We start from the raw sequence: 24866 nt of genomic DNA on the forward strand, positions 1-24866 counted from the left end.
AGATAGGAATTTAGTGCCATTGTACTGTCTGTAAGGTGAGTGTTACTGTATATTGCCCATGTTCCTTTCTGGTCTATGTTACTTTTGGGCTCTCTCTTTGCTTAGAGGACCCCTTTCAATATTTCTTGTAGGGCTGGTTTGGCGTTTGCAAATTCTTTTAGTTTTTGTTTGTCCTGGAAGCTTTTTATCTCTCCTGCTATTTTCAATGACAGCCTAGCTGGATATAGTATTCTTGGCTGCATATTTTTCTCGTTTAGTGTCCTGAATATATCATGCCAGTCCTTTCTGGCCTGCCAGGTCTCTGTGGATAGGTTTGTTGCCAATCTAATGTTTCTACCATTTTAGGTTACAGATCTCTTCTCCCGAGCTGCTTTCAGGATTTTCTCTTTGTCTCTGAGACTCGTAAGTTTTACTATTAGATGTCAGGGTGTTGACCCATTTTTATTGATTTTGAGGGGGTTCTCTGTGCCTCCTGGATTTTGATGCCTGTTTCCTTCCCCAAATTAGGGAAGTTCTCTGCTATAATTTGCTCCAATATACCTTCTGTCCCTCTCTCTGTTTCTTCTTCTTCTGGGATCCCAATTATTCTAATATTTTTTCATCTTATGGTATCACTTACCTCTCAAATTCTGCCCTCGTGATCCAGTAGTTGTTTATCTCTCTTTTTCTCAGCTTATTTTCCGTCATTTGGTCTTCTATATCACTAATTCTCTCTTCTGCCTCATTATCCTAGCAGTTAGAGCCTCCATTTTTTTTTTTTTTTACAATTTTAAAAATTTATTTCTGAAATACTTTATTCTTTTAATTAGTACACATTATATTAAGTATAGAATTTCCTTAAAAATTAACTCTAAGTTTCACTGTTAGGACACTGATATGAAGAAGAAAACATATGGCTCTTTTGACTTGTCTTTTTACATTTATCTGAGTAGACTCGTATTAAGGTTCTTCTGTGTTATTTCTGTCCAAGTTGTGACAGCTGTTTTATGAACTGTGTAGCATTAAAAAGTTCACTGCAGCCATATAAAATGTGTTTGCTTTGTTTCCCCTTTATATAGTCAACAAGATTTTGGTATTCAATGTAGTTGCCTCCTCCCACCACAAAAACAATTGCCTCCTGGAATGGATTTTGTTCCTTGGAACTGAGCTGTCATTGCCCCACAGCATTTTGGGATCAAAGTATCTATAATCATCAGTTTCAGGGTTTGACTTCATCTCCATGAGATTGTCTAAAATACGAGTAACAGGTAGATTTTGCTATTTCAATATCAGGTTCTTCACTCCTTCCATAACAAACTGTGATCCTGTATTCATGACTCGTGATAAGAGACCCATTGGTTTAGTGGTAGTGTTACCATAGCTGGCAGGAGCTGAAGCCATCTTGGCGAAAGCCTTCCACTGTTTGATATATTGTAAGGGATTAAGGTTGCATCCTGCATCAATTAAAGCTTTTTTGTATTGCTCCAAATCAGCCTCAGGGGGTGCTTGCTGTGCATTTATATAATAAATAAGAAACAGCTTCATTTTATCTTCTGGAGTTCCTGCATCAGGGTCTGATATTATATCTAGAAGAGATTTATCCAGAGTAGTTTTGTTCATTATTTTTTCTTCATATTCAAAATATACATCTAGTTTTCTTGCCTTTATATTAGAGCCTCCATTTTTTATTGGACCTCATTAATAGCCTTTTTAATTTCAACTTGATTAGATTTTAGTCCTTTTATTTCTCTAGAAAGGGTTTCTCTAATATCTTCCATGCTTTTTTCAAGCCCAGCTAGTATCTTTAAAATCATCATTCTGAACTCTAGTTCCGACATTACTAATGTCTGTATTGATTAGGTCCCTGGCAGTCGGTACTGCCTCTTGTTCTTTTTTTTGAGATGATTTTTTCCGCCTTGTGATTTTGTCCAGAGGAGAATAGATGAATGAGAGAATAAAATGCTAACAGGGTAACAACAACCCCAGAAAAATATACACTAAACAAATCAGAAGAGACCTGAAACTGGGGAAAAAGAAAGGGAAAGAAAGAAAAGAGAAAGAAAAAAAAAAGAAAAAGAAAAAGATTAAAAAAAAAACACTAACAAACAAAAAATAAAAACAGAATATGATCAAATATTATCAGGCTGGTGCATAGATCAGTGCCACACATTAGATTTTGGGCATATTTTGTTCTGTTAGAAGAAAGTGTCTCCCAAAACTTTAAAGAAAAAAAAACTTATATATGTACAAAAATAAGGGTAAATACGATGAAGGGATAGACTATGACTGGAAAGATGAAAATTATAGAAGATTTTATAAAAGGAATTGATAAGATAAGAAGTTGGTTGAAAAAAGAAAGAAGAGGATTTAAAAAAAAAAGGGGGAGAGAATGTGATCAGGCAGGAGACTAGAACAAAGCCATACACTAAAGATTTAGGGTATATTTTGGTCTGTTAGAAGAAACTGTATCCCAAAATTTTAAAGAGAGAACAACTTATATATATAAACCAAAAATAAGGTTAACTACTATGAAGGGATAGAATATGATTCTAAAAATGAAAAATAAAAGATTTTTTAAAAAAGGGATTGGTAAGATTTTGGATGAAAAAGGGAAAAAGAAAAATTCAAAAAAAAAAAAAGGATAAAGAAAGTTAAAAAAAAATTAACTTTGAAAGACTAAAGAATCATGGGGGAAAAGCCATGAATTCTATGTGCAGTATTACCCTAGCGCTGGAGTTCTGCCGTTCTCATTGATTGGTAAACTTGGTCTTGGCTAGCTGTTCTTGCTGATCTTCTGGGGGAGGGGCCTGTTGCCGTGGTTCCCAAATGTCTTTGCGGGAGGCAGAATTGCCCCACTCTGGCCCGGTAGGGCTAAGTAATCTGCTGGGCTTTGCTCTTGGGAGCTTTTGTTCCCTGCAATCTTTCTGTACAGCTTTGGAGGCAGAGAGTGAAAATGGTGGCCTCCCTATCTCCGCCCCAGAGGAGCCGAGAACTCGGGGCCCTGCTCCTCAGTGCCCCCCAGAGAAAAGCAGTCACTCCCATCTCCCTGGTCTCCGGTCACATTCCGTGTTCACCCGGCCTGTGACCGAGCGTTTCTATCTCTGGCACCAGACCCCATGTGGAGTCTCCAAACCCAGCAGATACCTGCGGTGCACTCCCGCACTGCTCCTCCCGGGGGAGGAAGGAGAGTCTCCCCGGATCTGCCGCTTGTTGGGTCCCTGCTGGAGGAGCAGTGGGCCCGACTGTGCTGTGGATCACGGTTTAAGGCAACCCTGAGCTGAGCGCCCGCGCCTGGGCTCCCTCTCTGCAGCCGGCTTCCCCGCTCCGATACCCGGGAGCTCTGCTCCACTCAGGCACCCCCGGTCTTCCTGTGACCCCAAGGGTCCTGAGACCACACTGGCCCCGCGAGGGTTCCACCCCCTGCTTAGCCACTGGAGGGACGTCCCTCAGCGGAGCAGCTTCTAAAAGTTCCAAATTTGTGCTCCACTGCTCTGTCACTTGCCAGAAGCGGCTGATGGAGGCCCCTCCCCTGCCGTCTATCCTCCTGAATATCGCCTCGGATTCACTTCTCCGCACGTCCTACCTTCCAGAAAGTGGTTGCTTTTCTGATTAGAGAGTTGCTGCTATTCTTTTCTTCGATCTCCTGTTGAGTTCGTAGGTGTTCAGTGTGGTTTGATCCCTATCTAGCTGAATTCCTGGGACCAGAGGTAATTTAGGTCTCCTACTCCTCTGCCATCTTTGTCCTCCCCCCCACTTTTGTTGATTTTGATGGCAGTTTTCCATGCCTCCTGGATCTGAATATGTCTGTTTTTTCCCCCAGGTTAGGGAAGTTTTCAGGTATTATTTCTTGAAATAAATTTTCTGCCCCCTTTCTCTCTTCTTCTTCTGGGAGTTCTATACTATGGATGATACTATGTTTGATGGAGTCACTGAGTTCCATAAGTCTATTTTCCTTTTGCATAATTCTTTTTTTTTTCTCTTTTGTTCAGCTTGGTTACTTTCTTCCATTACTGTCTTTTGGGTCACTAATTCATTCCTCTGCTTCTTCCTTTCTTCCGTTCATTCCATCAAGCATGTTTCTCTTTTAGTTTATTGTGCCCTTTGGCTCTGTTGTTTGTTCCTTATCTCTTTGTTAAGGTTCTTACTCATGTCTTGCACTCTTTTCTCAATTCCAGTGAATCCTCATAATCATTGCTTTAAATTCTCTATCAGGCATGTTTATTTGTTTTGCTTTGAATGGGCTGTGGCCTTGTCCTATTCTTTCAATTTGCGTAAGTTCCTCTGTCTCCTCATTTTGCCTACCTCTTGGTGTCTGTTTGTGTGTGTTAAGAATGTCAGCTATGTCTTCTCTTCTTGAAAGTAGTGACTTTATGAAAAGGCCCTGTGCAGTGTCCCCTGTGTACTGGAAACTGACACTTCAGTAGAGTATCCTATGTGTGTTGCTTACATCCTGCTTTTGTGTCTGAGTCACTTTTCCTTTCAGTTCAGTCTCCTGCACTGACTCTCTGCCTATTGTGGGCTGTGCTTGTTCTCTGTGATGTTAGTGAGACCTAGGCAAGGCAGCTCTTAGGGGTTACACCTGCTGAAGAACTTGGGGAGGGGGCAGCAGCTTTAGCAAAATTTTCTTTATGCAATAGTCTTATGCTGGATCCCTTGAAGTGCAGGGGCAGCTGGGGGCTGGACTTCAGTGTGAGAGGCTGTGGGTTGCTGGGCACTGTGTGTGGTGATAGGTGGGCATAGCTGAGTCAGGTGTGCAATGGTGACTGGGAACCCAGCAGCTGGGCAGGGCCCGTATGCAACTTAATGAAATTTTCCCTGAGCCCAGGGCTGAGGCTAGCAGCATTGGAGTGTGGGAGTCCTCAGGAGAACTTGTGGGCATGGCACATTGCTAATAAGTTAGTTAGCTAGTGTCTGTGCAGCCCAGGGTCCTGCAGATGGCCCTGTGTTTATGATGGAAAGTGGCACCTGCCAGCTCCCTCGTTTTCAGGGAAATCTCCAACATGCTCTGAAATCAGTAAAAACAGATGTGTCTCCTGTTTGCCCTCAGCATTTTGTAGACTGCCTTTTTTTTAATATTACCTCAATGCACAGGCTGCTGTCTCTTAAGGGTAGTGACACAGCTGTTACAGCTATTACCAGCCCTCTGGGCTTGCCCAGTGCTGAGTCAGCTGGCATTTAAAGCTCCAGGTTCCAAATCCCAGTGGTTATACAAACTCATGGAATTCAGCTCCTCTGGTTTTTAAAACCAAAAGATATGGGGATTTGTCTTCCCTCTGCGAGCTCCGTGGTGCAAGGACCTATTTGTCTCCCCTCTCTGCACATGCAGCTCCCTCCCAGTCTTCCTCTACCTTTCTGACCTTCCTAAACGTTCAGATGCAGCTTCTTCTTCTTCTTCTTCTTCTTCTTCTTCTTCTTCTTCTTCTTCTTCTTCTTCTTCTTCTTCTTCTTCTTCTTTTTTTTAAAGATTTTATTTATTCATTTAAGAGAGAGAGCACAAGCAGAGGGAGGGGCAGAGGGGGAGAGAGAGGGACAAGCAGTCTTCCTGCTGAGCAGGGAGCCCAACGTGGAGCTTGATCCCAGGACCCTGGGATCATGACCCAAGCTGAAGGCAGATGCTTAACCTACTGAGCCACCTACATGCCCTAGATGCAACTTCTTCTCTATATTTAGTTGTGAAATTTGTTTTGCCAGTCTTTGGATCTCTGATTTATTGACTTGGATGTGGATGATATTTATTTGTAAACATGGGATGTGGTGAGCCCAGTGTCTTTCTACTCCACCATCATCCCAAGCTCCCCCATATTAACGATTTATTAAATGGTGAAAAGACAGACTATAGGTGTTATTAATCCGTCATGCTAATCTGTTGAAATAATCTTTTTTTTTTTTCAGCTATCAGCCTGTAGTTGACTATGTAGATGCTCAATTTGAGGCCTATTTTCAAGAAGAATTGAAAATTAAACGTTCCTTCATTGACTACCATGATTCCCGTATACATGTGTGCCTTTACTTCATTTCACCTACAGGACATTCTCTGAAGGCCCTTGATCTATTAACTATGAAGAACATTGACAGTAAGGTGTGTTAGATAAATCCATCAGTCTATCAAGATTTGATAATTATTTTGTGATAATATATAATTTGAAGGTATTTGCATACAAGAACTTGTTAATTTTAATATGTTAAAATATAATTTTTCTTTTTTAAGAAGATTTTATTTATTTATTTGACAGAGAGAGGGAGATAGTGCAAGCAGGGGGAGCAGCAGGCAGGAGAGAGGGAGATGCAGGCTTCCCTCTGAACGGGAAGCCCAACTCAGGGCTTGATCCCAGGACCCTGGGATCACGACCTGAGCTGAAGGCAGACACTTAGCCAACTGAGCCATCCAGGCACCCCCAAACATAATTTTTTCTGTTAATCTTTAAAGCACTGCTCTTAGTTTCCAAGGGATGACATTGCAACTGCAACATACCACAAACTTAGTAGTTCAAACAACAGAAATTAATTTTCTCACAGTTATGGGAAGTAGAAGTCCAAGATGAAGATGCCACCAAGGTTTTTTTTCTTCTAAAACCTCTTTTTTTGAGTGATAGATGGCTGCCTTCTCACCATGTCCTCACATGGTCTTTCCTCTGCACATATCTGATGTTTCTTTTTTTTTTTTTTAAGATTTTATTTATTTGCGAGAGAGAGAATGAGAGACAGAGAGCATGAGAGGGAGGAGGGTCAGAGGGAGAAGCAGACTCCCTGCCGAGCAGGGAGCCCAACGCGGGACTCGATCCCAGGACTCCAGGATCATGACCCGAGCCGAAGGCAGCCGCTTTACCAACTGAGCCACCCAGGCGCCCCATATCTGATGTTTCTATATGTCTGTGTTTCCTCTTCTTATAAGCACACCAGTCTCATTGGATTAGGGCCTATTCTAATGACTTTATTTTCACTTAATCACCTCTTTAAAGAGTCTTGTTCTGAGATACTGGGGGTTAGGGTCTCAACATATGCACTGGGGAGGGATGATACATTCAGCACATAATAGCATTTGATAAATTTCAACCTTAGTTTGCTTTCCAGAAAAATTTAATTAGGTATGTATTAGGAAAATAAGATAAAGGTTAAAAAATATTAAAATAAAAATTTATGGTTTTTTTGTGATTAAAGTCACAGAGTTGTGGTAATTTGGCTGTATTTTTAAAATTGAATTCATTCTACAGTAGTATAAAACAATCCCATTAACATTACCTGTTACCACTGATTGTGTGGTACGACTAAATTAATTTAGTGTACAGTATTGATGAAAGTCTCTTCTGACTTTTAGTACTCAGTTCAAGAAATTAAATTGATAATGAATTAATCTGACTATCATGAAGTTTTCATGATCCTGGCTAGTGGTCCTATCACAGAGTATTCAGAATGTAATATGTATGTATATATTTTTTCCAATGGAGGGTAAATATACATGTGAAAGAAACTTTTATGTCATGTGTTCTTTTCTACACTTTCTTAAGTTGAAGAGAGAAAAAGTTCTAAAATTTGGTTTGTTTTTATCAAAGAAGGCCCGACCTTTGCTATGTATTGTTCAAACTGGAAAAAAAAATTGTACCTAATCTTGTATGTCACCAAGTTGTTGAAAGAAGTTAGATTTCTAGTTAAAATCAAGAGCTGCCTCAATTTCTTGAGTATTACTATATTTAATTGCCAGGGACACACAGTTTTATTTTTAATTTTATGGGTAGCTCTTATCATTAAACAATTTCCAGATATAGAAAATTACTATTTTTTTTTTACAGGAACATTACATAAAGGGGTGAGCAGTGGTGTGTGTGTGTCTGTTGTCTTCTCCTCTAGGTTGCCTAGTTCCCTTCTGCAATAAGTGACTTTCATTCCTCAAATCTGAACACCTAAAGAATTATTAACATGGAAAATTTCCATTTGTTATGTGTTAAGGTTTTACTATCATTAGAAGATAGCTTTCTCAGCAATACAATCCAAGATATTTATGTTAGACTTGAACCTACCTTAGTAGTTGTGTGCTTTTTACTGTGGAAGGTATTATTTAAGATTCTAAAATTAGATAAAAATTTGAACATCAGTGTTATATTGAGGCCCTAGATTTGTACAAGGATTTTTTTAAATGTACTTTGAAAAATCTAAAACAAAAACAATATACCTAGAACTGACTTTTATGCACTCTTACTATATCACAGAACTTGACATTATGTAGCTATGATTTAATAAGGTACTTTAACAGTAATAAAATATTTTATAATTTTGCACATTTTTAATTTCTACAAAGTTTAATTATTAAAATGTAAATGCATGGAGACAGGAGTGATCATATTGTAGAACTAGGAAGAAAAGTTTATGAATAAAATTTCAACCTCAAATATGCAATACGGAAATAGTACCTTTTTACAAATTACAAATGAAGATATTTGTAAGCAAGGTATTATACACACATACACATAGACTCAGTCTTCAGAGTATGGTACAAAAAAGGGTCTATGATTTTAGGTGACCTTTGGAAAACACAAGCAAATATATCTACAAAGATGGATTTATGGAGAAGGTGATGAAAATGAATGATATGTAGAAGGACAAAATTAATTTAGTGTACAATATTGACGAAAGACTCTTCTGACTTTTAGTACTCAGTTTAAGAAATTAAATTGATAATGAATTAATTTGACTATCTTATTCTACTACTTACATTTTACTAACTCCAAATGTGTTGAAAGTGTAAGAAAGTTTGAGAAAAGAAATTTGAAACTTCTAAACCTGATTTCTGATAAAAGATTAATCTTCAAAAGTAATGATTATTTTGGAAAGCCATTTTGTGAAGAAGGTATGGTAGTAGCCAGTGATTATCTAGTTGTAAAAATTTATTGTCAGAGCTTGTGAGGTTTTGACATAAAAATTCCAGGATTAACAACAAATCCTCAATGGTGAGATTTTGTTTGCTTCTTTATTTACAGGTGAACATTGTACCATTGATTGCCAAAGCAGATACAATTTCTAAAAATGATTTACAGAAATTCAAGTGTAAAATAATGAGTGAATTGGTTAGTAATGGCATCCAGATATATCAGTTTCCAACAGATGATGAAACTATTGCTAAGATGAACTCCTCAATGAATGTAAGCTTTTAACTATTGAATATCAATTCTATTTTGTGTGGGAATAAAAATATAATTTGTAAGTAACAATATTAGTAATAAATTGTAACTTGTATCTGACAAAGAGACTTTAAAATCTATTGTGGGAAATCTCTTTTCTCTCCTCCCCTCCCCTCCCCTTCACCCCTTCCCTCCCTCCTTCCCACCCACCTTTCTTTCTTTCTCTCTTCTTCTCCCCTCCCCTCCCCTCCCCTCCCCTCCCCTCTCCTCTCCTCACCTCTCCTCTCCTTTCCTCTCCTCTCCTCTCCTTTCCTCTCCTCTCCTCCCTGTCAGATCTCCTCACCAACCAGAGGCAACCACTAATCAACTTCCCTCTCTGTAGATGATTTCTCTGTTCTGGACATATCATATGAATAGAATTAATGATATTTAGTCTCTTTATGTACTTATTGGCTATTAGCATATCTTCCCAGGAGAAATGTTTGCTTATATCCATTTTATAAGGATCTGGAAAATGGAAAAAAAGATCCATTTTAAGTGAGCTTTTGTCTTTTTATCATTGAATTGTAAATTCTTTATGTATTCTGGATATAAGTTCCCAATGAGACATATAACTTGGAAATATTTTTCTCCCAAGCTGTTGGTCATTTCCTTTCTTTTTGCTATCATTTGAAACACAGAAGATTTAATTTTGATGAAGTCCAATTTATCTATTTGTTGTTGTTGTTGTTTATATTTTTGGTGTCATATCTAAGAATATTTTGTCAAATCCAAAGTAATAAATATTTATGTTTTCTTCTAAGAGTTTAAAAAATTATGGAAAATACACATAACATGAAATTTACCATCTTAAATATTCTACAGTGTACAGTGGAGTGGTATTCATCATTCACATTTTTGTGCTCCCATCATCACCATCTATCCACAGAACTGTTTTCCCACCTTGCAAAACTAAAAGCCTTTATCTGAGAAACAGTAACTCTACATCACCCCTCCCCTCAGCCCATGGAAACCACCATTGTACTTTCTGTCTATAAATTTGACTATTCGAGGTAGTTCCTGAAAACAGAATTATACAATATTTGTCCTTTAATGTCTGTACAGATATCTCTTTGAGTCCTGCTTTTAATTACTTTGAGTACCTTCCAAGAAGTGGAATTGTTAGATTTTATGGAATTCTGTTTAATTTTTTGGAGAACTGTCACACTGTTTTATTATCAACTACAGTTTATCTACATCCTAGCCAATGCTGCTGCTTTTTTTTTTTCCTTAAATAATAGCTAGTCTTAATGGATGTGAGCTGGTATCTCACTGTACTTTTGATTTGAATTTTCCTAATGATTACTGAAGTTGAGCATCTTTATATGTGTTTTTTAAGTTTGTATACCATCAGTGGAGAAATGAGTAAATACCCATTTTATTTAGTTTTCTGATTTGTTGGTGTGCTGTTATTCATAGTATTCATTTATGATTATTTTTATTTCTGCAATGTTGGTGGTAATGTGTCTCATTTCTGATTCTAGTAACTTGAGTCTCTTCTTTTTATCTTGGTTGATCTGGCTAAAGGTTGGTCAATTTTGTTGATCTATTCAAAGAACCCACTTTTAATATCTTTGATTTTTCTATATTTTACTGTTCCTTATTTCATTAATTCACACTTTACCCAGTATTATTTCCTTCCTTCTGCCTGCTTTAGGTTTAGATCTTTCTTCTTTTTTTTTAGTGTCTTAAAATTAATGGTTAGGTTGTAGATTTGAAATTTTTCTTTTTTCTTTTTTTAAAATTTAAAATCAATTAAATAACATATAATGTATTATTAGTTTCAGAGGTAGAGTTTAGTGAGTTCAGTTGCATGTAACACCCAATGCTCATTACATCATGTGCCCTTTTTAATGCCCACCCCCCAGTTACCCCATCCCTCCACCCACCTCCCCTCCAGCAACCCTGTTTGTTTCCTATAGTTAAGAGTCTCATGGTTTGTTTCCATCTCTGATTTTGTCTTATTTTATTTTTCCTTCCCTTCCCCTCTGTTTATCTGTTTTGTTTCTTGAATTCTACATGAGTGAAATCATATGCTATTTGTCTTTCTCTGGCTGACTTATTTTGCTTAGCATAATACCCTCTATTTCTTTCCACGTCATTGCAAATGTTAAGATTTCATTTTTTGATGGCTGAGTAACATTCCATTATATATATATATCACACCTTCTCTATCCATTCATCATTCAGTGGACATTCAATGGACATTTGGGCTCTCTTCATAGTTTGGCTATTGTTGATAATGCTGCTACAAAACATTGGGGTGTATGTACCCCTTCAAATCAGTATTTCTGTATCCTTTGGGTACATACCTAGCAGTGTAATTACTGGATCTTAGGGCAGTTCTATTTTTAACTTTTTGAGGGAACCTCCATACAGTTCTCCAGAATGACTGCACCAGTTCGCATTTCCATCAATGGTGCAAGAAGGTTCCCCTTTCTCCACATCCTTGTCAACACCTCTTGTTTCTTGTGTTGTTAATTTTAGCCATTCTGGCAGGTGTGAGGTGGTATATCATCATGGTTTTGATTTGCATTTCCCTGATGATAACTTACATTGAGCATCTTTTCATGTGCCTGTTAGTCATTTGTATGTTCTTTGGAAAAGTGTCTATTTTTGTCTTCTGTCCAGTTCTTAACTGGATTATTTGTTTTTTGATTGTTGAATTTAATAAGTACTTTATAGGTTTTGGATACTAACCCTTTATCAGATATGTCATTTGCAAATATCTTCTCCCATTCCGTTGCTTGCCTTTTAGTTTTGTTGATGGTTTCCTTTGCTGTGCAGAAGCTTTTTATCTTGATAAAGTCTCAATAATTCACTTCTGCTTTTGTTTCCCTTGCCTCAGGCGATGTATCTAATAAGAAGTTGCAAGGCTGAGGTCAAAGAGGTTTCTGCCTGTGTTCTCCTCTAGGATTTTGATGGATTCCTGTCTCACATTTAAGTCTTTCATCCATTTTTAATTTATTTTTGTTTTATGGTGTAAGAAAGTGGTCTGGTTTCATCCTTTTGCATGTTGCTTCCCGGTTTTCCTGGCACCATTGTTGAAGAGACTGTCTTTTTCCCTTTGGATATATTTTCCTGCTTTATTGAAGATTAGTTGACCATAGATTTGAGGGTCCATTTCTGGGTTCTCTGTTCTGTTCCATTGATCTATATGTCTGTTTTTGTTTCAGTACCATATTGTCTTTTTTTTTGAAGATTGTACTTATTTATTTGACAGAGAGAGAACACCAGCAAGGGGAGCTGCAGAGAGAGAGGGTGAAACAGGCTCCCCACTGAGCATGGAGCCCAATGCAGGGCTTGAACCCAGGACCCTGGCATCATGACCTAAGCTGAAGGCAGATGCTTAACTGACTGAGCAACCCAGGCACCCCAGTACCTTACTGTCTTGATGGCTACAGCTTTGTAATGTAGCTTAAAATCCAGAATCGTGATGCCTTCAGTTTTGTTTTTCTTTTTCACAATTGTTTGGCTATTTGGAGTCTTTTCTTGTTCCGTACAAATTATAGGATTGGTTGTTCTAGTTCTGTGAAAAACGCTGGTAGTATTTTGATAGAGATTGCATTAAATGTGTAGATTGCTTTGGGTAGTATCGAAATTTTAGCAATGTTTGTTCTTCAAAACCATGAGCACAGAATGTTTTTCCATTTATTTGTGTCCTCTTTCACTTCTTTCATAAGTGTCCTATTGTTTTCAGAGTATAGATTTTTTACTTCTTTAGTTAGATATATTCCTCGGTATCTTACCATTTTTGGTGCAATTGCAAATGGGATTGATTCCTTGGTTTCTTTATCTGCTGCTTCATTAATGGTGTATACAAATGTAACAGATTTAAGAGGAAGATGGCAGAGGAGTAGGGGGCCCTAATTTTGTCTGGCCTCTGGAATTCATCTACATAGCTATCAAATCTTTCTGAACATCTGTGAACTCAACTGGAGATCTAAGAAAAGAATTGCTGCAATTCTACAAATAGAGAACCAACAACTTTTTGCAAGGAATCCCAGGCCGAATATCAAGATAAACCATGGGGGCAGAGGGAGGGAACCTCCATAAGGTGGCTACTGGAAAGTGATATAGCAGTAGAGTGCAAAATCAAAACTTTTAGAGGTCTGCTCCAGTGAGGGATGTTCCTGTCTGAGGCACTCAGGTGGCAAAGTGGGCAGAATCCTAGGTGGAACAGTGTGGTCTCAGGATTCCTGGGGTCACAAAAAGAATGGGGGTGCCTGAGTGCTGCAGAGTTCCCAAACATTGGAGTAGGGAAGCCGACTACAAACAGAGCCCAGGAATGGGCTTTCAGCTGTGTTGCCATAAACCATGAACCTTGGCCGGTCAGGCAACCACTCTCCAAGCAGGGGCCCAACAAGAGGCAGAACCGTGGCAAGACTCCTCTCTATCCCCCAGGGGGAGTGGTGAAAGTGCATGCCACAGGAGTCTGTAAAGTTTGGAGACTCAAAATGGGGTCAGGAGCCTGAGATAAAAATGCTTGGTCACAGGTTGGGTGAACAGAGTGTAGATGGAAACCAGGGAGACAAGAGTGAATGACTGCTTTTCTGTGAAGACTCACTGAAGAGGTGGGGGGTGCAATATTTCAGATCCCCAGCTGGAGATTGGGAGATTGCAATTTTGATTTTCATCCTCTAAAGTGGTGGAGAAAGCTTTCAGGGAACAAAAGCCACGTAGAGCAATCTGAAGGCATTCACAACGAGCCTGGCCTCCTGGCAAGGGTGGTGCGATTCGGACAGGGCAAAGACACCTGAGAATCAGCACAACAGAACCCTCCACCAGAAGATCAGCAGGAACATCCTAATACCAAGTGTTTTTTTTTATTTTTTGTTTTTTTTAATTGAAAAAAATATATTGTTATTTTTATTATTTAAAATTTTTTATTATGTTCAATTATCAAACATATAGTACATCAAAAATATTGATGTAGTGTTCAGTGATTCAAGAGTTGGGTATAACACCCAGTGCTCATCACACACGTGCCTAATATCTATCACCCAGTTACCTGATCCCCCACCTCCCTCCCTTCTGTAACCCTCAGTTTGGTTCCCAGGGTCTAGAGTCTCTCATGGTTTGTCTCCCTCTCTGATTTCTTTCCATTCAGTATTCCCTCCCTTCCCCTGTGGTCCTCCATGCTATTCCTTATATTCCACATATGATGAAACCATATGATAATTGTCTTTCTCTGCTTGACTTATTTCACTTAACATAATCCCCTTCAATTCTATCTATGTCGATGCAAATGGTAGGTATTCATCCTTTCTGATGGCTGAGTAATATTCCATTGTATATATGAACTGCATCTTCTCTATCCATTCATCTGTTGAAGGGCATCTTGGCTCCTTCCACAGTTTGGCCATTGTAGACATTGCTGCTATGAACATTGGGGAGCATGTGCCCTTCTTTTCACTACATCTGTATTTTTGGGGTAAATAACTAGTCGTGCAATTGCTGAGTAGTAGGGTAGCTCTATTTTTAATGTCTAGAGTCACCTCCATACTGTTTTCCAGAGTAGCTGTACCAGCTTACACCAACAGTGCAAGAGGGTTCCCCTTTCTCCATATCCTGGCCAACACTTGTTTGCTGTCTTGTTAATTTTTGTGATTCTAACTGGTGTAAGGTGGTATCTCATTGTGGTTTTGGTTTGTATTTCCCTGATGGCTAGTGTTGTTGAACATTTTTTCATGTGTCTGTTAGCCATTTGTATGTCTTCTTTGGAGAAGTGTCTGTTCATGTCTTCTGCCCATTTTTTGACTGAATTATTTGCTTTTTGGGTGTTGAGTTTGAGAAGTTCTTTATAGATCTTGGATACCAGCCCTTTATCTGATATGTCATTTGCAAATATCTTCTCCCATTCTGTGGGTTGCCTCTTAGTTTTGTTGACTGTTTCCTTTGCTGTGCAAAGGCTTTTTATCTTGATGAAATCCCAATAGTTCATTTTTGCTTTTGTTTCCCTTGCCTTTAGAGACATGTCTTGAAAGAAGTTGCTGTGGTCAATGTTAAAGGGGTTGCTGCCTATGTTCTCCACTAGGATTTTGATGGATTCCTGTCTCACTTTGAGGTCTTTCAGCCATTTTTAATTTATCTTTGTGTATGGTGTAAGAGAATGGTCTAGTTTCATTCTTCTGCATGTGGCTGTTCAACTTTCCCAACACCATTTGTTGAAGGAACTTTTTTTCCATTGGATATTCATTCCTGATTTGTTGAAGATTAGTTGACCACAGAGTTGAGGGTCCATTTCTGGAGACTCTACTCTGTTCCATTGATCTATGTGTCTGTTTTTGTGCCAATACCATGCTGCCTTGATCTCAGCTTTGTAATATAGCTTTAAGTCAAGCATTGTGATACCCCCAGCTTTGGTTTTCTTTTTCAACAATCCCCTGGCAATTCGGGGTTTTTCTGATTCCATACAAATTATAGGATTGTTTGTTCCAACTCCGTGAAAAATGCCAATGGTATTTTGATGGGGATGGCACTGAAAGTGTAGATTACTCTGGCAGCATAGGTATTTTCACAATGTTTATTCTTCCAATCCATGAGCATGGAATGTTTTTCCATCTCTTTGTGTCTTCCTCAGTTTCTTTCATAAGTGTTCTGTGATTTCTAGAATATAGATCCTTTACCTCTTTGGTTAGGTTTATTCCTAGGTATCTTATGGTTTTTGGTGCTATTGTAAATGGGGTTGATTTTTTTAAATTTCTGTTTCTTCAGTCTCATTATTAGTGCATAGAAATGCAACTAATTTCTGTGCATTGATTTTGTATCCTGCCATGTTGCTGAATTGCTGTACGAGTTCTAGTAATTTGGGGGTGGAGTCTTTTGGGTTTTTCACATAAAGTATCATGTCATCTGTGAAAAGAGAGAGTTTGACTTCTTCTTTGCCAATTTGAATGCCTTTTATTTATTTTTGTTGTTTTATTGCTGTTGCTAGGACTTCTAGTACTATGTTGAATAATAGTGGTGAGAGTGGGCATCCCTGTCATGTTCCTGACCTTAAGAGAAAAGCTCTCTTTTTTTCCCTATTGAGAATGATATTCACTGTGGGCTTTTCATAGATGGATTTATGATATTAAGGTATGTTCCCTCTATCCCTATACTTTGAAGAGTTTTCATCAATAAAGGATACTGTATTTTGTCAAATGCTTTTTCTGCATCAATTGAGAGGATTGTATGGTTCTTGTCTTTTCTTTTATTAATGTGCTCTATCACATTGATTGATTTCTGAATGTTGAACCACTCTTGCATCCCAGGAATAAATCCCACTTGGTCATGCTGAATAATCCTTTCAATATACTGTTGGATCCTATTGGCTAGTGTCTTGGTGAGTATTTTGGCTCCATGCTCATCAGAGATATTGGTTGTAATTCTCCTTTTTGATGGGATCTTTGTCTTGTTTGGGAATCAAGTTAATGCTGGCCTCATAGAACAAGTTTGGAAGTTCTCCTTCCATTTCTATTTTTTGGAACAGCTTCAGTAGAATAGGTATGATTTCTTCTTTAAATGTTTCATTCTTTAAATGAATTCCCCTGGGAAGCCATCTGGCCCTGGACTCTTGTTTTTTGGGAGATTTCTGATTTCTGCTTCAATTTCCTTGCTGGTTACTTGTCTGTTCAGATGTTCTACCTCTTCCTGTTTCAGTCTTGGTAGTTTATAAGTTTCCAGGAAAGCATCCATTTTTTTCCAGATTGCATAGCTTTTGGCATATACCTGATGGTAATAAGTTCTAATAATTGTCTCTATTTCCTTGGTACTGGTTGTAATTTCTCCCCTTTCATTCATGATTTTATTAATCTGGGTCCATTCTCTTTTCTTTTGGGTAAGTCTGGACAGATGTTTATTGATCTTATTCATTCTTTCAACAAACGAATTTCTAGTTTCATTGATCACTTCTACTGTTCTTCTAGTTTCTATTTCATTGATTTCTGCTCTAATCTTTATTATTTCTCTTTTCCTGCTTGGTTTAGGCTTTATTTGCTGTTCTTTCTCCAGATCCTTTAGTTGTAAGATTAGCTTGTGCATTTGGGATATTTCTACTTTTTTGAGAGAGGCATGGATGGCTATGTACTTCCCTCTAAGGACTGCCTTTGCAGTATACCCTAGGTTCTGAGCCAATGTGTTTTCATTTTCATTGGTTTGCATGAATTGTTTAAGTTCCTCTTTAATCTCCTGGTTGACCCATCCATTCTTTAGCAGGATGCTTTTTAACCTCCAAGCGTTTGCATTCCTTCCAAATTTTTCCTTGTGGTTAAGTTCCAGTTTCAAAGCACTTTGGTCTGAAAATATGCAGGGAATAACCCCCATCTTTTGGTACTGATTTGTGAGCCGGTATATGATCTATTCTGGAGAAAGTTCCATGTGCATTAGAGAAGAATGAGTATTCTGTTGTTTTAGGGTGGAATGTTCTGTATATATCTACGATGATGTCTCTTACTATTAATGTATTATTATCAATATGATTCTTTATTTTTGTTATTAGTTGGCTTATGTAGTTGCTGCTCCCGTTGGGGGCATAGATATTTACAATTGTTAGACTTTCTTGTTGGATAGGCCCTTTAAGTATGATATAGTGTCCCCCTACATCTCTTACTACAGTTTTGGTTCAAAATCTAATTAGTCTGTTATGAGAATTGCTACCCCAGCTTTTTTGAATGCCATTACCATGATAAATGGTTCTCCATCCCCTCACTTTCGGTCTGGATGTGTCTTTAGGTTCAAAATGAGTCTCTTGTAGACAGCATATGGATGGGTCCTGCTTTTTTCTCCAATCTGAAACCCTGTGCCATTTCATGGGTGCATTTAGGCTGTTCACTTTGAGAGTAACTTTTGAAAGATATGAATTTAGTGCCATGGTATTGCCTGTAAAGTCCCTGTTTCTATAGATTGTCTGTGTTAATTTTTGGTGCATATTACTCTTGGGATCTTTCTTCTTTTATAGAACCCCCCTTAATGTTTCTTGCAGGGCTGGCTTGGTGGTCACATATTCTTTCAGTTTCTGCTGGTCCTGGAAGCTCTTTGTCTCTCTGTCCATTCTGAATGACAGCCTTGCTGGATAAAGTATTCTTGGCTGCATGTTCTTCTCATTTAGCATCTGAATATGTCTTGCTAGCCATTTCTGGCTTGCCAGGTCTCTGTGGATAGGTCTGATGTTATTCTGATGTTCCTGCCTCTCTATGCAAGAAATCTCTTCCCCCTAGCTGCTCTCAGGATAGGCTTCCTTGGCTCTAAGATTTATAAGCTTCACTATTATATGTCATATATCATATATATACATAATATATATGATATATTTTTATTGGTTTTGGAGGGGTCCTCTCTGCCTCTTAGACACAAATGCTTGTTTCCAGATTAGGGAAGTTCTCAGCTATGATTTGCTCAGTTACACCTCTGGCCCTCTCTCTCTCCACCCTCTTAGGGATACTAATAATTCTGACATTGGAATGTTCATTGTGTCATTGATCTCTCTAAGTCTATTTCCATAGGCTACTAGTGCCTATCCCTATCTTCCTCAGCTTCTTTCCTTTCTATCAGCTTATCTTCTAGATCTCTAATCTGTTCTTCTGCCTCACCCTGGCTGTTAGAGTATCCAGTTTAGACTGCATCTCGTTCATAACATTTTTAATTTCGGCCTGATTAGATCTCATTTCTGCCCTTAGAGATTCTATATTGTCACTAATGCTTTTCTTCAGCCTAGCTATTGACTTCATGATTGCTATCCTGAAGTCTGTCTCTGCCATTGTGCTTATATCTATATCCATTAGTTCTGTGGCAGAGGACATTGTCTCTGGTTCTTTTCTTTGTTGGGAGTTCTTCCTCCTCCTCATTATGTTGAGGGATCATTGAGGGAATGGACACAGTCCAAAATATCAACCACGCCCCAAGCAAAATGCTCCGTAGAAAAAATCTGAAGTGGTCGAACGCTACCACAGATACACCACTAAAGCCAAGATGATCCAAATCAATAAGATGAAAGAAAAAAGAAGAGAGAGAAAAAAAAGAGGGGGAGGTGGGGAGAGAGATTATAATCTCTCAGGGTGGACACAGCAGGGTAATGCTCTGTTGCTTATACTACCATGTGGAGTCTCTGTAAGCAGGGCTCCCTCCCCTCCACAGTCCTCAAAGTTCTTATCTCCCCTAAATCCACTCCGCACCTCCTACCTTCCAGAGGTGCTTGCTTTTCTACTTGTAGACTTGCAGTTTTGTTCTTTCAGGCCTCTGATTTCTTGGGTGTTCAGACTGTTTTGATAATTATCTAGCTGTGTCCAAGGGATGAGGCAAGCTTAGGATCCCCCTATTCCTCTGTCATCTTAACTCCTCCTCAAATCATATTTGAAAGGTAAACCCTGTAGTTAGACTTAAATTTCAATTCTACCTTCTGTATTTAAAAGTGATAGCGTGCTTAGAACAAACTATTCTAAAATTTGTATGGAACCACAAAAGACCCCAAATAGTCAAAATAATGTTGAAAAGAAATGCAAAGCTGGAGGCATCACATTTCCAGACTTCAAGCTATATTACAAAACTGTAATCATCAAGACATGATGGTGCTGGCACATAAACAAACACATAGATCAATGGAACAGAATAGAGAACCCAGAAAAGTACTCTCAACTCTATGGCCAACTAACCTTTGACAAAGCAGGAAAGAATATCTAATAGAAAAAAGACAATCTTTCAACAAATGGTGTTGGGAAAGTTGGACAGCTACATGCAGGAGAATGAAACTGGACTACTTACACCATACACAAAAATAAATTCAGGAGTGCCTGTATGGCTCAGTCTGTTGAGCATCTGCCTTTGGCTCAGGTCGTGATCCCAGAGTCTTGGGATTGAGCCCTGCATCAAGCTCCTGACTCGGCGGGGAGTCTGCCTCTCCCTCTCCTACTCCCCTTGCTTGTGCTCTGTCTCTCTCTCTTTATGTCAAATAAGTAAGTAAAATCTTTTTAAAAATTCAAAATGGAGGGGCACCTGGGTGGCTCAGTCATTAAGCATCTGTCTTCAGCTCAGGTCATGATCCCGGGGTCCTGGGATCGAGCCCCACATCGGGCTCCCTGCTCGGCGGGAAGCCTCCTTCTCCCTCTCTCACTACCCCCTGCTTGTGTTCCCTCTCTCACTGTGTCTCTCTCTGTCAAATAAATAAAATAAAATCTTTAAAAAAAAAATTCAAAATGGGTGAAAGACCTAAATGTGACACAGGAATCCATCAAAATCCTAGAGGAGAACACAAGTAGCAACCTGTTTCACCTTGTCCCCAGGAACTTCTTCCTAGACATGCCTCCAAAGGCAAAGGAAACAAAAGCAAAAATGAACTTTTGGGACTTCATCAGGATAAAAAGCTTCTGTACAGCAAAGGAAACAACAAAACTAAAAGGCAACCTATGGAATGGGAGAAGATATTTGCAAATGACATATCAGATAAAGGGCTAGTATCAAAAATCTATAAAGAACTTATCAAATACAACAGCCAAAAACCAAATAATCCAGTCATGAAATGGGCAGAAGACGTGAACAGACATTTCTCCAGAGAAGATATACAAATGTCCAACAGGCACATGAAAAAATGCTGAACATCACTCGGCATCAGGGAAATACAAATCAAAACCACAATGAGATACCACCTCACACTGGTCAGAATGGATAAAATTAACAAGTCAGGAAACAACAGATGTGACTCTTAACTATATGGAATGAACTGAGGGTTGCTGGAGCCAAGAAACAGACTCTTTTTTTTTTTTTAATTTATTTATTTGACAGATAGAGACACAGTGAGAGAGGGAACACAAGCAGGGGGAGTGGGAGAGGGAGAAGCAGGCTTCCCGCTGAGCAGGGAGCCCGATGCGCAGCTCGATCCCAGGACTCTGGGATCATGACCTGAGCCGAAGGCAGACGCTTAACAACTGAGCCACCCAGGCGCCCCAAGAAACAGACTCTTAACTATTTGATAACAAACTGATGGTTATCAGATGGGAGATGGGTTGGGGGATGGGTTAATTTGGGTGATGGGGCAATTTGGTGATGGGCATTAGGGAGGGCACTTGATATAATGAGCACTGAGTGTTACATGCAACTGATGAATCACCGAATTCTCTCCCTGAAACTAATAATACATTATATGTTAACTAACTTGAATTTAAACAAAACAGAACAAACCAAAAAAACCCATATCATCCTATCCACAAATATGAGTCAAGAATTCATAAGATAAAAGGATGTAAAGTATGACACCATATATTTAAAATGTGGTGAGGGGGAATAGAAATTTGGTTCTTTTAAGATGGGTTCAAACTTAAATGACCATCAACTTAATATAAGCTACTATACACATAAGATATTATATATAAAACTAATGGTAAAAAAAATAAAAAATCTAAAATAGATAGTAAAAAGAAAAAGAAATAGAAGAATAACACTAGAGAAAAACATTAAACCATAAGGGAAGAATGCAACAGAAGGAGGAAGGATGAGAGAACTATAAAAACAACTGTAAAACAATAACTGGTAATAAGTACTTATTATCATTAATCACTCTAAAGGTAAATGTTTTAAATAATCCAAAGACAGAATTACTGGACGTATAAAAAAGCAAGACCAGATGAATGGATAAAGAAGCTGTGGTCCATATATACAATGGAATATTACTCAGCCATCAGAAAGGAGGAATACCCAAATTTTACATCAACATGGAGGGGACTGGAGGAGATTATGCTAAGTGAAATAAGTCAAGCTGAGAAAGTCAATTATCATATGGTTTCACTTATATGTGGAACATAAGGAATAGCATGGAGGACATTAGGAGAAGGAAGGGAAAAATGAAGAGGGGGAATCGGAGGGAGAGAGGAACCATGAGAGACCATGGACACGAGAAACAAACTGAGGGTTTTAGAGGGGAGGGGTTGGGGGGATGGGTTAGTCAGGTGATGGGTATTAAGGAGGGCACGTACTGCATGGAGCACTGGGTGTTATACGAAAACAATGAATCGTGGATCACTACATCAAAAACTAATGATGTATTGTATGGTGACTAACATAACATAATAAAATTAAATTAAATTTAAAAAATAATAAAATGGTTAAAATGGCAAAAAAAAAAAAAAAAAGCAAGACCCATGTATTTTCTATAAGAGATTCACTTCAGACCTAAAGACACACACAGATTAAAAGTGAAGGTATGAAAAAACATTTAAGTTGTAAATGGAGGGGTGCCTGGGTGGCTCAGCTGTTAAGTATCTGCCTTCGGCTCAGGTCATGATCCCAGGATCCTGGGACCAAGCCCCACATCGAGCTCCCTGCTCCACAGGAAGCCTGCTTCTCCCTCTCCCACTCCCCCTGCTTGTGTCTCTCTCTGTCAAATAATTAAATAAAATCTTTAATAAAAGATGTAAAGGAAACAAAAAGAAAACTGGAATATAAGAAGCAAAATAGGGAAAACAGTATGTAAATTCCTCAGAAAGTTAAAAATAGAGCTATCCTATGATCCAGTAGTTGCACTATTTGGTATTTACCCCCAACATTTAAAAAAAAAACAACACACCCTAATTCAAAGGGATACATGCACCTGTATGTTTATAGCAGCATTATTTACAATAGCCAAATTATGGAAGCAGCCCACTTGTCCATCAATAGATGAATGGATAAAGAAGATGTGGTTCATATATACAATGGAATGTTATTCAGCCATAAGAAGAATGAAATCTTGCTATTTGCCATGACATGGATAGAGCTAGAGAGTATAATGCCAAGGGAAGTAAGTTAGCCAGAAAAAGACATATACCATATGATTTCACTCATATGTGGAATTTAAGAAACAAGACAAATGAGTAAAGGAAAAAGAAAGAGAGAGAGAGAGAAGCCAAGAAACAGACTCTTAACTATTTGATAACAAACTGATGGTTATCAGAGGGGAGATGGGTTGGAGGATGGGTTAAATAGGTGATGGGGATTAGGGAGTGCATTGTGATGAGCACCAAGTGTTGTATGGAGGTGTTGAATCACTACATTGTACACCTGAAATTAATATTACACTATATGTTAACTAACTGAAACTTAAATAAAAACTTTAAAAAAGAGTAAAACTATTCAAAAAATCCACAGGATCTTATACAATTCCTATCTTCCCTGAGCCTGTTAACTTATATATACTATGGGATCACTGATTCGACTATTGAGGCTTCTTGTAAAACTTCTTGCAAAGTCCCTGATACACGGTATCTAGATATAACAAATAAGTACTAATTCTGTTTCTTCCATTTTCTTTTGTTATTTTTCATACACCATTTATTTTAAGATTTCACAAACTAGTTTTCTGAATTGAAAAGCTGAGTAATGTAAGATTTTTATTTATTCTTCTGTGTTATATTTTCTTTAGATTTTGTCTTAAAGATTTTGACCTCTCTAATTTTACCTCTAGGGATTCATAGGGAATATTTTTTAACCAAAATTAATAAATTAAATACTGTTAATTATTAAATATTTAAAATGATGCTTAATAATTTTTATCATTGACATTTCTTGTATATCAACCCTTCTATTCAGTCTATGTAACTTCTGACAGATCATGAATTTATCTTGCATATTTCTGCTGTCTTTACATCCTGCTCAAAACCTTATTTTACCTATGATTGTTCTTCTTATCATCTTCCCCAATCTCCCTTGGGTTACACATTAATTTTCAGATCCCTCTGACTCTCACCTCCCAGAGTGACCCTTTAATTTTATTTAGAATTCATTGAGATGTATAGAGTATATTTATTAGTATACTCTAATTGTATACCCATTAACTAATTATTATAGTTTTTTTCTTTTTTTTAAAGATTTTATTTATTTGACAGAGAGAGACACAGTGAGAGAGGGAACACAAGCAGGGAGAGTGGGAGAGAGAGAAGCAGGCTTCCCACGGAGCAGGAAGCCCCATGTGGGACTCAATCCCAGGACCATGGGATCATGACCTGAGCGGAAGGAAGAAGCTTAACGACTGAGCCACCCAGGCGCCCCTATAATTTTTTCTTAGTATTTTCCATTTTAACTTGTATACTGGAGTTAAAAGTGGTTTACATATTTCCTCAACATGTTTGTATTTCAGGGTAAAGATAATGTGAAAAAATTTGTATCTAGTAAAAATATTTTTTATTTGTATTCCCCACAGCAGAACCCCTTGCTTTAGGCTCTACTCAGTAGATAGTTTTCAGTTGTGTGCATGGCCTGATGATAATGCTTGCAAAAATTAATTTGAACATATTTACTACTAAGTCTTAAAATCTGAGACAGGGTAGATGCCTTGTTTGAATAAACTTATTATGATATTCTTCTCTCTATCGATTCCCATAACAGAAATAAGTAACATAATAAAAAAAAATTAAAATCTAATTTGTTTTTCTCCCTAAAAAAAAAAGAAAGAAAGAAAGAACAGAGTAGGCCATGTTGTTATAAGGGAACATAATTAAAGTTGTTCTTACTTTTAGGGACAATTACCTTTTGCTGTAGTAGGGAGTATGGATGAAGTGAAAGTTGGAAAAAGAATGGTCAGAGGCCGTCAGTACCCTTGGGGAGTTTTACAAGGTAAATGTGATGAAAGTGAGCAGGCTTGCTTTGGAAAGTGTGTGTGTGTGTATTCTTATAGTCTTAAAATATTTTAACTTGAGTCAATGTTGGTAATTGTTGCTAAACAGTAAATTAAGGGTTACTAATGAAGAGCACAAATTATTTTCCATTTAAGCGAATTCTTACTTTGACTAT

The 24866-nt window shown here is 38.1% G+C and overlaps 1 protein-coding gene and 1 pseudogene across 1 annotated transcript in view; one reads left to right on the forward strand and one right to left on the reverse strand.

Annotated features, from left to right (window-relative positions):
- Window positions 1-24866, forward strand: part of SEPTIN14 (septin 14) — a 37570-nt gene that overhangs the window by 2949 nt on the left and 9755 nt on the right. The window contains exons 2-4 of the mRNA XM_034988159.1: window positions 5872-6058; window positions 8952-9113; window positions 24593-24689. Coding sequence (XP_034844050.1) covers window positions 5872-6058; window positions 8952-9113; window positions 24593-24689 — 446 coding nt within the window. The remainder of the gene's footprint in view (window positions 1-5871; window positions 6059-8951; window positions 9114-24592; window positions 24690-24866) is intronic.
- LOC117999212 lies at window positions 890-1644 on the reverse strand (annotated as a pseudogene).

The sequence above is a fragment of the Mirounga leonina genome, unplaced genomic scaffold (assembly GCF_011800145.1).
Source record: "Mirounga leonina isolate KUSES-001 unplaced genomic scaffold, KU_Mleo_1.0 Mir_454, whole genome shotgun sequence".
In the NCBI taxonomy this organism is placed as follows: Eukaryota; Metazoa; Chordata; class Mammalia; order Carnivora; family Phocidae; genus Mirounga; species Mirounga leonina.